This window comes from Grus americana, chromosome 14 (assembly GCF_028858705.1).
Source record: "Grus americana isolate bGruAme1 chromosome 14, bGruAme1.mat, whole genome shotgun sequence".
NCBI lineage: Eukaryota > Metazoa > Chordata > Aves > Gruiformes > Gruidae > Grus > Grus americana.
Genome location: NC_072865.1, coordinates 13,954,129 through 13,969,157, shown reverse-complemented (window position 1 = coordinate 13,969,157; position 15,029 = coordinate 13,954,129). Strand labels below are relative to the sequence as shown.

Here is a 15,029-nt window from a genome sequence, read left to right as displayed (position 1 = left end):
CTTTTCATCATTTGAGCAGATGCCAGATGGGACAATCAGGTGAGGATAGCGACCTGAAAACTTGGAAAGAGGGCAAAACCCTGAAATTAATGGAACATGAGCATAAGCTAAAGAAGAATAAAGATGTTTTACTAATCATAGTATATGTCTTACATGGATAAATTCATCTTCAGTTTCCCTTGCTACAGTTCCACTAGCTTTTTATAAGCTACAGACTTATGCAGAATAACTGGCAGAGTATTGATGAGAAGAAATTCCATCAGAAGCCACTGAAGCAAAACTTCTACATGCAATTTGTTGTCTTGCATCCTTGTGGAATTTGGCAAACATACCTCAACATAATTTGTTAAATAAAGAATGAGTGCTATTCCAAGCCCTACAGTTTTTCCAGGAGATGTTCCCAGTGAAATAATTGAGAAGAGATGATATAACTGGAATACACTTCCAGGCAATATTGGCATTTTTAGCTTATAACTGTCAGATTTTCCAGGATTATACTTTTCATATTGCCAACTGCTAAGTATTCTGATTCTGCTGCCGAAAACCATGTTGGTAAACATTTTAACACAAGTGAAAGTGCTTTCCTGGATGAAGGCTTGACCACTTAAAACCTTGCAGAATTGAACCCTGGTTTAGCTGCCTCAGCCTGTTTCCCAAGGTCTCATTGCAGACATGATATCTCTGTCAAAGAAATACATTCTTCACATGCTGTTTGGAATTCTTGCAGGTAAACTAAACTGAGAAGTCCTATTTAAAATATGTACTATTTATGATTGGATATAATTTGACTTTTTTATTATTATTATTATATTTGACTGTTTGGGGTTTTTTATTATATCCTTTCATTACTATATTATTGAGGAGCTCAGAACATTGCATATGCAGGTAACAACTGCAGATAACAAATGTTTATCATTTTTTAATCTGAATATATATTGCATTGAATTTAATCACCTCTGATGCTTATATGCTATAGAGATTTAAAGAGATAGTGCTTTGGAAACCATAACAGAAGAATTGATTTTACAGATATAGTATATTTCCTGTTTTTTTTTTTTCTTCCTTAACAAAGTGTATAATCAAAGCTGCAAACAATTTTCTAATACTCTCCAAAAGCCTTCAGATACTGAGAACTTTTTCAAAGTTACCACGTGAGCTAAAATTCTTGGTTTCTGGCCAAAGATTAATTTTATTTCAAAGCTTAAAATAAAATCCACTTTTTGAAATCTGTAAGGCTAAAATTATTCCTATTTCCTTTTAAAATCAAATCTATATAGGGTTTGTTTTCACACATATAATCCCTAGTTGACTGCATAGTAAATTCTGGAACTCATTATAGAAATAATCCTTATTAAGAACTATAGCCAGAGTAAAAGTGATTGGATAATAAGTGGTTAAAGTGTATTAAGTAGGTTTAAAAGTGGTTGGATATTAATAGCAAATAATTTGGAATTGCTTAATTTAATTTCTAAGGAATGAACTCTCTCTAGAGGCAGTGGTGGCATGTTGTGAGAGGAAAGAAACAGTGTCCTCACCTGGGGGAAATAAAGGTTTCTCAGTTTTACAACCTTTGACATCAAGGAGGCAGAGTTGTGATTCTGTATCACAATAACTATTGGCAGAGAAGAATATTTTCATGTTGCTCACCATAGCTTCTTAAATATGGTGTTGGTATGCTGGACCTGCAAGTTAAGAATTTGGCCCTAAAGGTTTGTGGCAACTTTAATCTCACGTGCTGCAGTATGGCTTTATTAAGGTTTAAAGTCATTTTAAGTGCATGCTTTAAGTCTTTAAAGCAGCTTAGTGACGTTTTTTAGCATTTCCTTTAGAAACCAGGGAAATAAAATGAAAAAAGCCATACCAATGTAATGTTGATTGTCCTTGCCCCAAAGAGCTTACAAACATCCAATATGTTTATTCAATACAATGCAGTCTTTGATACTAGTTAATTATTTTGGTCCAATAAAAAAGCAGCAATGTTTGTGATTGTATTCTAAGGTCCTCCACGTATTTTACTGCTGGTAATCTTCCCCTCTTCCAAAACCTTACCTTCCAAGAAAATAGTGATTCCTTTACTACGTTACAAAACAAAATTGCAGTACTCGAACATATTTGGGTTCACAGGCCTCACAGGCTGCAGGAGCGAAATGCATCATTTCAGTTATGTATACAGGCGCCAAAAGGTGTCTTTTCTGTCTTCAAGTTCAGCTACTAATACAGTTGTTGGCAATGTAGATATCATTACGTAGATCACACGTCTCATCTTCTTCCCCAAGCCATCTTACAGCAAGACCACTCCTCCAACTAATGTTACTTATTGTAGTAAGGGAGTTACTTTCTCTGCTTCTCTCTCCTTTTACTACATAACTGAGAGCTACTACCAGCTTTCTTGTTTGTGTTCTTATTTGAGTGTGGCATTTCCCTGGCCTCTACCTTCCAAAACATATACACAGGCTACCTTCACTTCATGCAAAATATTGCTCTGCATTTGTCATCTTTGTTAATTTGATCATAATAACTCATCTTGCTGAATCTCTGCACTGGTTTGCTATTTGAAGTAATAGCAGGCTTCTTGTCACTAATGTTAAAAATGCTGTATAATTCCAGCCTTCATTATTCACTTCCATATCTCTCTCAGTTCTGTTTCCTATTCACAGTAACTGTGCAGGCTTTCTGGGCTCATAGCTAAAGTCTTACTCTGTGTATTAAGTAACTGTAAAAGTTATCAGTGATTCATCTGTAGGTCAAAATGACTGTAATTTTAATTATATATCAATTATTTAGTGGCATTTTTCAATCACTGACATTTGGGTGCTTGTTTGCCTTTGGTGTGGTATTTATTTGGGCAATGGTTTTGCAATTGTTTTGAAAATATTTGCCATTATCAGAAACAAACATGAGCTAATGATCTGCATATAGAATTATAATATTGATTACTTGATCAGGTGATTACTTTTCTGCACACAGAGGCAGTTTGAATGCCGAAATTTTGGAAGAATGGCTCTTAGGCCTATGAAAGTAGAAACCAGAGTTGTTCAGGATAGCAGAAGAGGAAAGATGAGTGCAGACTACTTGATGAACTGATCTCCCTTGCCTGCATCAATATCTGCTGTACTCCTAAGTGAAGCCTTTTTAGTGTTAATCTACAGTGTGAAGTCTTTTGTGGCTTCATCAGGTTTTGGAGAGGAAAAGCAGGGTACGTCCCATAACACCCTTTCACAGAGTATACATGAAATGGCCAAGAGATGACTGATCACTTTATCTGACCATTTTGAGTATAAATCATCCTGGTTTGGTGACACTTTCTCCAGCTTTATCAAACACATGCATAAATCAGTAGGTCCCAGAAGTGCGTTATCATTTAATTATATATTGGATAATACATTGCCTAGTTTAGTAAGGCTTTCTAGCATTATCTCATCAATATTAATTGTTCTTAATTGTTCTCTTTCTCATTCTTTCTCCTATCTCTTTTTCTCTCTCTTGAAAAATAATCTAAGGGAATTAAATGAAAGTGGAATTCAGTAGATAATCCTCAATCTGTCACAGCAGGCAGATTTCTGTTTAGATCTGAAGATATCTTACTACAGATTAACAAAAGCTTCATATGACCAGAACATGCTATTTGTGTTACACAATATAACATTGAATCACTGTTGAAGGAAAACATTCATCACCCACTGTTTTCTAGGGAATTCTGTCAGAAGGTTATTTTGGGTATGCATGAGATCCTCTTTAATATGCATTTCTCATCCATGTATCGAAACATAGGTATTTTTCTGTAGAACATGGAGCATTCAAAAAGCTTAAGATGGCAAATAGCTCAGGAAAAAAGCTAGCCTTTCATCTCAAAGGTTTGCACCAAAGTCCAAGATGATATTCAGTAAAAATACAATTTCATACCTGATTACCTGCATCATTTGGAAAGACCTAATGCTAGCATAAAAAGTAGATTTCTTCTTTTTCCATTCCTTCCAAATGCTTGTTATTATCCTTCATTTCTTTTGAATAGGTTTTTGGGGTTTGGTGGTTTGGGTTTTTTTCTGTACATTGATGTTTTATTTCTGGTAATAATCTACATATGTTGGCTTAGGTTTTGTAAAAATGCTATTTCTTTAATGTTGTGCTGTCTGTCTGCGAACAGATGAAAGTCCTGTCTTGTAAGAGTAATATTTAGTTTCATATACAATGGCCAGATTTCACAGCTAAGCCTACGCATTGTGTTGGACTTTACTGAATATGTGTGAAAATGTCCTTCCAGTAAATCTGAAAAAATAGAACTGATCCTGTAGATAAGAAAATCTGACTTATATATTAGTGATTTTCTTCCTTAATTATAATCATTTGTTGAACTGAGATTCTTGTATAAATTACTGAAGTTCTATTACGTGCTATCACTTTGCAGTAATCATAATGTAATTATTACTCTGGGTCACATCAGCTATATATTGTGCCATGTATTTTGCATCTGACAGATGCCAATAGCAGAAGCTAAGAGCCAAAGATCAGGGCAAGAATGTAACGATGCTTCCCCGGTAAAATCTCTCCGCTTCCAGAAACATACAGCTAGAGATTTCCTGTAACAAAATGTTATCACTGAGTTTCATGGACTTTGAAGTATTTGTCTTCCTTTTGAATCTATATAAATCTTTGGGCTCTGCATTCCCTCACTGATTAGAAAGAAAATAATTTTCATACATTTTCAGGCAGCCAATGATAATTCCATTGGCTGCTCTGTGCCCTTTATGTAAGTGAAAACAAGTAATGTTTCTGTAGTCAACTTTTTCCATGTTGCTTAGGACATCACATGAAAAAGCATTATGCAGCTGAGGTAGTCATTTACATGGGAAGGTGTTTGCTGTATTTCTCTTCTGCTTATGTAGTCACTGGTGGTTTTCAGCAGCATCAAAGCCTCCTTTTTTTGACAGTAGTTGTGTTAAAAATATTACCCAGTTACATAAACAAGAGGATATCACTGTGTGTCAGACTGAATACCCAATATTCAGTCTGACAAGACTCGCATATTAATTTCCTGTCACAACTGTACAAATACCCCAGAATCACACGAGATGTAAACCTCACTGTTCTCTCAATAGCTTTCTCCAACCTACCACCTTCGCCCCTCTTTTACCTCAGTTTGTCTCAGCCAGTTGGCAGGTACTGGGACTTGTGAAAATATGTATCCACTACCTCCCTCTTCCCACTCTTTTTTCATATGGATTAAAAAAAAAAAAAGAGATAGTTTTTTGTGGATTTCTCACATTGAAGGAGATGGTTCTACATTCTGATATAAGTGAATTTCTAAGTACTTCATATGACAAGTTTAAAACTAAGTAATATTATTTTCTTGTTTCCAAAGATGAAATTAAATGCTGTTTTTTCCACCTTCTGGCTTAGTGCAAAGCTGAGTTTCTTCTTAATTGGAAGAATCAAACAAGCAGGTTACTTCTGGGCATCACAAATAGAAAACTGGACACAAGTCAAACAACAGCAAAGCTCCTACTTACTGCACCAGAGCTCTTCTGAGCCAGGAGCTCACCTAAATAAAATGCCTGTAAAGACAATACGCCTCTATAGGTGTACACACTAGGTGAATTCAGACTCTTGTATGCTTTTTATTAGCATCATGACAATTTTGGCCATAACCCTGTATCAAAAGGAAGCATGAAATGAATGTTAAGTTTTTAAGTCATCAGAAGTCACTCATCATATTGAGTCTAAAGTCTAAAAAAATCAGTGCATTTAGAATGGACACTTTATGCTGTTTCTTTTTTGTTCATCTCTCCTCTCCCCTTCAGCTAAAATAGCTCTTCACCCTGGTTTTTGTGCTTTGAATATATTCACTAGGGGCACTTGTTGTCCCTAATTTCATTAGTACTCAACAAGTTTGGTTTTAGTCTCATTCTATGAAGTAGACTCCTTACCTAATAATAATTATAGTTACTTGACTATGGCGATGGACTTTTTTTTCTGCAATTTATGGTTCTTTCCTGGTACTTTCTGCAGTCTTTTTATTCATCATACAGTGAATGTATTTGTTCTCAGAAAACAGCCTCCACCTTTGAGCCCAGAGGCATACCGTTGCTTCCAGTGACTACCTGGACATCTATTTCTATCATCAGTTGTCATATTATTTCTAAAAAGAGATAAACAAACATGTCTCTCTCTGTCTTTTACTGCCACAAAGTCTTCCTAGTTCTTGTTCAGAACTTCCATTCACAGAAAACTAGCACCATTCTTGAATGGAGAAATTCTTTATGTCCAGAGGGCCAGGACACGATCTATGTGCCACTTAAGATCAATTTACATTACAGTCTGTGGGTTGAAGTGGAGTGTAAAGTTTAAGCTGATCTTCTATACAGAATACAAAAGAAGGAATGAAGAAAAAAAGTGTTTAGAGGTATTGTAAATCAGCTAGCTAGAATGTGGGTTGAGAGCTTTCTGCAAAAAGTAAAAGCATTATGCAGTGTAAGAAACACTTCTTGAAGATTCTTACTGAGTTATAATTTAACTTTGGGTTATTTCCCAGTTCTTACTTATGACCACATAACTACCATGTACCTGTAAGAATTTATACTGTAAAGGTCCTGACTTTTGCTTCAGCAACAGACTGACTTCAGTCGGTTGGGGATTACTGAGAGGCTAAAACTAGACCCGTCATGTGAGGAGATTCCTAAAACTACTGAGATTTTCAGTTTTGGATATAGGATAGGGTGTTAATTTCTTAGTAGACATACTGGGAAAATGGACAATCAAACCTTATCATCTGTGTTAAAGGGAATTTATATTGCAATAAATGTCCATTTAAAAAAGTACACCACTAGATAGGCTATGAAGCATGAAAATTAAAAAAACACCTTCAGTTCTAAGATCCCTATGTCAATATTTTTTAAATGTGTATATTTTCTAAGCCTGAATTCATATTAAGGAAGCCCCCAGCTAGCATTATATTCTTCACTGCCATTCTCACATAATCTACCTCTTTTTCTGTATAAGACAGTGAGTGGGGCTGCAGGTACAATAGTTTGTAAAGCAGCAGTTCAGACTGTACCAATGAAGCAGAACCACAGTACACTCTGGTTATTCTGTTGAATGTTAAAACAAAAAATAATCCAATGATCACCCTAATAGAATCTTTGTATCTAGGGATATATAGAGCTTTTATAGCTAGAGTGACTAAACATAACAAGAAAAAGGCTACAGGGTACAGAGCTAGCTTCAAATGAGCTAGTGCATCTCCACATAGCAGAACAGGGCCAGTCAGAGGTATTGACCTTAAAACTACCTCTGCTTTGGAGCTTACTTGAATGTTTCTCTACAAGGTACTGTACTGATCAATACAGATATACTCTAAGCAGGCATAAGAGGCAGAATATGAAAAAAAATCAACCTTCCTATAAGCATGTGCATCTGTTGTTGCTCACCTGTGTCTACTGCTTTATCTAATCCTTTAATAATTCATGCTTTCAATTCACAATTCAGTTCTTTGTTGGAGAAAGTGGTGTTCATTACTTAAGTATATAAGAATTTAATTGTACTGCAAGTGAGACTTGGAATAAGTTTCCTTTGACCAGATATTTGTTTCTTTTCCCTTCATCTTTTCACTCCTATCAGAGTCTTCATCCTTTTAAATTTTTGTGCAGCTGCTACAGAATTTCTTGACATAGGTCAACAGCGTGAATGTGGCATAAAGAGGAAAACAATGCAACCATAATCCAAATCAACCAGGTACTTTTTCCAGATCAGCACTAATCAAGAACAGTTTAAACTTAAGACCCAAAAGCATGATTTGGATGGCCATGAAGAAGACATAATATGAATCATATGGGAAATACTACATTAAAAGAGTAGATTCATTTCCTAAGCTATTTTTACTGTAGTTAGTTTCTACAGGGTTTTTATTAACAAGTTTCACTTCTCAGATTTTCAAGGACTCAAACTTTTTGAAAGACTTTCTAACATCACTTGGCATACTCATTAGAGTATTTTGGAATACATGAATTTTGGCATGCAGGTTATGGTTAGGTGGTATAGTCACTAGTCACTAAAGGAGAAGTTAGTTAAAGGGCTTAATCCATGTCTCCAATTTCTTATATGCTTGCAAGTAGGGAAAGAGTGTCTGTAATCTTTTTTTGGCCCATCAAGTTGTTAATAATGAGATCGTGAGAATTTTACTTAACTGTTCAAGTCTACTTTAACTCAGTGGTTTTGGTAGTCTTTTTATTACAATAATAGTTGTTCCAAGTTTGCATCCCAGCATTACAGCTGATAGCAGTCAGGAATGCAGCATGGCTATGAAAAATTCAAAGGCAGTCTCATCCTCATTGCTACCCCTGAAATGTTCAAGTAGAGTGCAGGTCCTGTGTCCACACAGCCACAGCTCTGCTGAAACAAATACTGTAGTATATAGGCCGCTCAGCACTAAATATTAAATTTCATAGTATCATAGACAAGGATAAGGTCATCATTTAACAGCACCTAGAGTCACACCTTCTGTCATGACACTTCTTTAAAAGGGACCGTTCTTTGTTCGTTAAGAAATTCTCTCTTGCTGAGCAACATCTTATTCCAGTAACGCTCCAAGTGACTTCAATGGGACCTCTGACTTAATATTGCTGCTATACACTGTTTGAAAGTATTGGAAGCTAGTGTGCGAATAACAACAGACGCAGGATTCATAACAACCTTTACAGTAATTCTAAATGACTCTTCAGCTCAGTGATATTAATGCCCCTTTTAATCGTTGTTATTATATCACGTATCACACAGTGCAAGAACCCAACTGTCACTGCTAGTGCTTTACAAGAACAAAACAATTTTATTTACTCCCATGTTCAGTAATTTACAAGTAAAAATACATATATTCACACATGTACCAAACTACTTTGGTGCTAAAATGATTGCTTTATTTATGCTTTTTTCTGATCAGTCTTGACAGTTTTCAGTTTTAGGTATCTAGCTGCAGCACAGGAACATTGTCATGACACTACTCGGGCACTAATGAGTGAAAAAATAAAAGTAGCTAGTGTCCAACATTTTACATCTGGACAGTACTTTGCACTGTGGTCATGTGATTGTTGCTGACAGTTTGTTAAAGCTAAGGACTATGCAAAAATAACTAATGAAACCTATATGTAAATAGCGTGCAGAGTACAGCTTTAAATCTATTTGAAACTTTGCTGGTGAGTGAGCTCTATTACATGTAACATGTTAATTACCTATTATATGTTCAATAAGTGTAATCAAACAATTACTTCCAATTAAACCATATGTTGAGGTATGCAAATATTAAACTATTTTATTTATGTTTTTAAAGTGTTTCTAAACCCCAAGATTTTGATGCACAATTTTCAGAAATTTGGAGTTTGGTTTGACTCATTTGCACTGAAACACAGCTTCAGTCAATATGATGGACTGCACAATGCTGTTGCATTCATCTGAGTGATAAGATGATGGGGGAAATTTATGCAAGAAGTTTGCAGTACAGTTATGAATGTCAAGAAACAAATTGGAAGAAAGCACTTCCTAAAAGTTTAGTGTGCACAACTGTAAGGATGTTCTCTGTGCATGTAATAACACTATCACATAAAATTATTATAAAGGTAAAACACTGCAGTGCTGTAATATGACATTTGTTCTGAATTCATTCAAATCATGGTTTGCTGAAGTCAACACCAGCATTTTAGCTACTTCCATTAATGCCTTAATGATGTCTTAACTTTCCTCCTCTTTCTCTAATCTTCTAAATATCAACAATTATGCAACAATTAATTTCTCTGTATAATAACTTTTTTTATTAATGGGGAAAACTTCTGCACAATATTTGTAATCAGTGTTTATGTTTTCAGTTACTCTGATCTGATTCTACAATTACTTAAACTTTTCTGTGTATCCTGATTGATTGATGTCAACACATTTACTCACATGTATAACATGGAGCACAGATGTAGTATTCAGTTACATTGGCCTTTAAAAATTTCAGTGTCCAAGACAAACGACACATAAAACAATGATATTCCCCTCCTTCTGATGTGTTTGGTGAGTTTTTAACACAGACAAACTTTCATCCTTGCTATAAATTTATGGTATGTAAGCTCAACTTCTGTAACTCTGTCTTGGTCCATGAGTTTCCAAAACTAATAGTAAGGTTTCTTCCACAACAGAAGGAGAAAAGTGTCCTCATTATTAGAATTGAAATCATATTTGCATGTTGACTCATTTAAAATATTTTTGTAAAGCACTAAGGATAACTTTCCCCTTTACTGTAGCTTTTTAATATTGTTTCTCTGTCTATTATTTCTTCTTTGAAATTATGAGGTCAGAAAGCTGTCAGAGGAAACCATCTTGGCTATCAGATGGCCATGAAAAGAAAACAGAACGTTTTGCTGAGATAAAACTTTAATTTGCATTATGAAGAGTTTCTTTTAAAGCTTATGAAATATTTTTGGCAAAATTCCTCTCAGGCTATGTTATTCTGAAAGATGACTGAAAAGAAGGAAGTGTGTTAAAATAAATATCTGGGATTATTTTAGTGGAAGTTTTACGTCAACATAATCTGAGACCCTGTGTTCATGGAATCCTGTAAAAGTTCATTTTCCATTGCTGTATTCACATAGTAATCATGATTCTGTATCAGAGATGACTTACACCTGTCTTACTCCCAATAACAAAGTATCCCTCATGGTAGGCTCACCAAGTTTTATTTCACCTTCTACTCAGTTTTCAACCATTTTAAGTTTCTTATCACAGGAATTCTTCACAAAGTCCTTTTTGTGTGAAGAAAGTTACTCTAAAACCCAGCAACTTTTAACGTCCCTGGCCAATAATTTTGGCCTTTTATTTTGCTTAGAACCAAAATCCTACCACTGCAGCTGCAAAATCTGATTTTTCTTAAACAATAAACAAAAAGGCAAACAGAAAGAACCTACTTTTTAGTATGGAAGTGTCCAGGTAGAAGAAAGAAAGTAAATTTGCATGAGGAGCCTGTATGAATACAGCATTAATAGCGGATAAGAGAGTGGGCACTAACTTCTGTAATGTATCAATGACAACATGGCTTATGCAGCTGTGAGGAAAAGTCTATTACCACTGGAAAGGCCAGGTACTTTGCAATGCAGTGCTACTTTCTCATCTAACCTGTTAAATGCACAGTCCACAAATTTTTGCGAGAATGTCTGGTTCAGCGTAATGCTTGCACTGCAGCAATACTCACTCCCCCCCTCCACTTTCTACTCATCCACATATAAACTCCTTCTTCCTCTGCAGTTAAGATTTTTACCTCTTTACGTTTATGTATACAATACACGTATGCAGCATCCAAACAGTACATGTGTCAGTGCGGGGGGGGAATGCTATTGTAAACATTCATCTCGTATGATCAGTGAACACTATTACATCCCATTGCTCGGTCCATCAGCAAGAAAAGCACTTCAGTAACTGGGAAATGCAGGCAGCACCTCGCTGCCTGCCTTGGGAGGGCTGGGCAGAGATCTGCATCCCTGTCCTTGGTCCTAAATCCTTGCACTGGCTCCTTACAGACAGAACACCCGTACGGCGCGTCGGAGCCCGGAGCCCAGGCACAGCCATGATGTGGCTGCTTAGGTGAAAACAAGCATAAATGCACTGACATTCTGCCCACAAAACACAGCTGTATTATAACTCCATGCACTGTAGCAAACAATAATTCAGAGATAAAAGGCTTCATTAATATGGCATCAAATTCTATGAAACACCCGGCATGTACCACCATCATACACACCCGCTGCTTACCCTCCCTGTCCGTTTCAGAGCGACAACAATTGTAAGAGAAATAAAACATTGCAAGATCTCAGCTGCTAGGAGATAGATGAATGTAATGCCACTATCCAAACCTCCGGCATTCTCACCACAGCTCTGCAAATTTGCAAACAGATTCTTCACCCCCCAGCCCTCCCTCTCCCCCCCCCCCCCCAAACAGAATCAGAAAGCACATCTTACCACTGGATGAGAGAGAGGAACAGAAGTGCCCACACCATCATTTTGAGAGAAAATGCAGGATTCAAGAATGCAGTGCTCCCCAGGCTTGTTGGATTTGGAGGAATCATCTCTTTTTCTCCCCCCCCCCCCCCTTTTTTTTTCTCCCCTTTCCTCTTGGTTGCAGATGGATCCGTCCCCTTAATTTTTTTTTTGGTAGTGGTTCTCCCCCCCCTCCCTACCAGGTCCTGTCAGTGGGATGATACATTGCGCCCAGCTGCAGGAATTAATATGCAGGGGGACAGAAATTAGATCTGCACAAGCCCTTTGCAGATATAATCAGAAAACGTCAGCTCAGGCAGCAGGCAGCAGCTTCCAAATCTAGGAGAATAATATAATTGGGAGAAAAGAAAAAAAAAAAACCTAAAACCACAGACACTCACAGAATAAAAACAGTCAAGGAAAGAACAAACACATACACATGCACGCATTTACAGAACCACTCACACATATGCAACAAAATCCGGTAAAGCAATAGAAAGAGTAAATGAGAGGGAAAAAAAAAAAAAGAAAGGAAAGAATAAAGCAATGGAGCTTCTGCCTGAATGCAGATTAACTCTGAGGTCAAAGTGGAAATGATGCACTCTGCTGCAGCACAGATTAACACATGCGTGGTGTCAGCCGGGGTGCTTTTTAACCTTTGATTACACATATGCAGGCAGCCTGGATTTTCATTTTGGAGGCGAGAAGGATTTGGCAGGCATAAAAAGGGAAGTTGGAAGGAAAAGCTTGCCCTATGCTGCTGAGCATCCTCATTTTTCTAAACAGCCTGGAAATCGTGATTGCAAAGGGAAAAAAAAATGAAAGGATGGATGGGGGAGTGGAAAAGGGAGGGATGGTTGTTGCTAAGTAACTCAGGAAATGGGGAAAGCAGCATTGGTGGAGTCAGTATGAATGAGGTGATTTAGTGTGTGATAGGATTAGGGGGAATATGCAAGGTTTTTATCTCCCTTCCCCCTAATAACAATCAGGCTACACAGACACAGGAAATGCTTCCTGGCCAGAGGGGAAATACTAGATGCCTATAAAAACTGGAGCTTGCCAAATTTTGGAACCAGAATCCCAAGTTTCATTGTCCAAAAATCCAATTTAGCAGCTACTAGTGAAGTAAAACATTCAGAGACTCTCATGATTTCCCAAAGTAAGAGCACCTCAGTTTAAAATAGGTACTTGGACCATGATCTACAATAACAGATTTTTTTATCTCCCCAATTTTTTCTGCCTAAAACCAAAGCAAATACAGACAACATCAAGCTTCCTCAATTCTTTTATAAACTGGGAGATTGATGTGCAAACACAATCATCAGGAACTGGGAGATGTGACCTGACACTGCTTCAGTTCAAAGCCCATCTTTCTAAAACTCAAGGGAGAAATAAAGAAATAATTCTTCTGAAGAACACTTAAATGGAGAGAAAGTGAAATGCTCCTAATAGAATAACAGCATTAAAATTTCCCTCCGGACTGAGTCTAGTTTGAACCAAATTTAACACTTGGATCCTGCTCAAACCTGCCAATACCCAGGCCAATCTGGTAATTCTCAATGTCCAAATGCAGAATGAAATTTATCCATAAAAAAATAGTTACAGTAGTTGCCATCCCATATTCTCAAAAAACATAAATCCAGCCCTCAGGCATCAAGCTAATTTTTTTTCATTTCCAAACATGACATATTTAACTACAACAATAAGCGATAGATCAATGTTATTAGTTGAATGAAATACATCTTGGCCCCTGGATAGTTCTGTGATAATTCGAGCCCAAATCTAACACTGTCACTGTATTTTTGTCTTTTTATCAGTGTTTCCAAACAAAGTAACAAGTTATGAACCTAGTTCTTAATATTTCCAGCCAATGGTCCTATTCTTAATTAAGTCACTTCACCAACTTGTGAAATACAGCCACTTCAGAGATAAAAAAACCTCCAAAATATTCCAAACGCTCTCTGCGTATCTCTCTCTCTCTCGGTGTGTATATGTATATATGTATGCATATTCAAATATCAACATTTGCCGATGGTTCACTTCCTTACCTGTGAACATGATACTTTTGTGATTTTACTGCTGTAAACCCTCTTATCATTTACCAAAACATTCCTTTGAAGGTTAACAATGCTGTGTATATTTTGATGAGGGAATCAAAATTGTTGATACCTAAGAGTTTGAACTGTGCATATAGTTATTTTCTTAGCTACAGCAACTATGTCTACTGTAACATAGGGAATATCAGCTTTACACTACACTTTATTTACTGAAATTTTTCCCATAGCTAAATGTTTCACATCCATCTTGTCTGAAAATAGTTCTTGGCCTTCCTACAAACTTATTAGGCAGTTTGACTCCAGAGGTTCAGCTCATTATTCTTGTTCAGAGAGGCAGGGGGTCTGCAATAGAAGGAAAACCTGCTGGAGTCAAATGTTAAAGAGTTTTTTCCAGGCTTCCCATCAGCTAGAGGGTATGTCGAAAGGATAATACTTGACTGCTTGGAGTTCATTAAGTACAGAGGCATAGCCCATTGATAATATTATTCCTATAGGTATTTTATTAGCTGTACCTTCTATTCACATTGTTAATTGGATATCGATGGGTTTGATGGACAAGCATACACTGAAGATTGTGTAGACTGATCTGCAAATTAAAACTTGCATCATCATTCTATGATCAAATTTTCACCTCAGACGCATCTACTTTAATTTTATTTTCAGATGTGTGCAATTAACATTTAGGCACCAACTCAGGTGGTGGGAATTAGGGTCTTTGGCCTCTGATAGAGTCAGTGGACTACACAAAGGCTAATTCAGGTTTTTCAGTGCTCCTAGGTAGTAGATATCAGAGCTAACATCATTTAGGTATCAAAATACTTGACCACAATACCTAAAACTTATCCACCAATAATCAAGCAATAGCAATTTTGCCAGTAAGTAATTTCAAATGCAAAGTTGGCCTTGCAGTTCTTTGCAACCTTGGCCTGAAGGAAGAGAAAGCAAAACCAGGTTTTATGCTTAATGCATTTCAAAATT

General features: G+C 36.6%; 1 protein-coding gene across 2 annotated transcripts in view; it reads right to left on the bottom strand.

Annotated features, from left to right (window-relative positions):
* Positions 1-12,813, bottom strand: part of GABRG2 (gamma-aminobutyric acid type A receptor subunit gamma2) — a 69,098-nt gene extending 56,285 nt beyond the window's left edge. The window contains exon 1 of one of the 2 annotated variants that reach the window (XM_054842193.1): positions 11,977-12,813. In XM_054842193.1, the coding sequence (XP_054698168.1) occupies positions 11,977-12,083 (107 nt within the window). In that variant the 5' untranslated portion in view covers positions 12,084-12,813. The remainder of the gene's footprint in view (positions 1-11,976) is intronic. The other variant, XM_054842192.1, reaches the window with a different exon arrangement.
* Between the last annotated feature and the right edge of the window lie 2,216 nt (positions 12,814-15,029).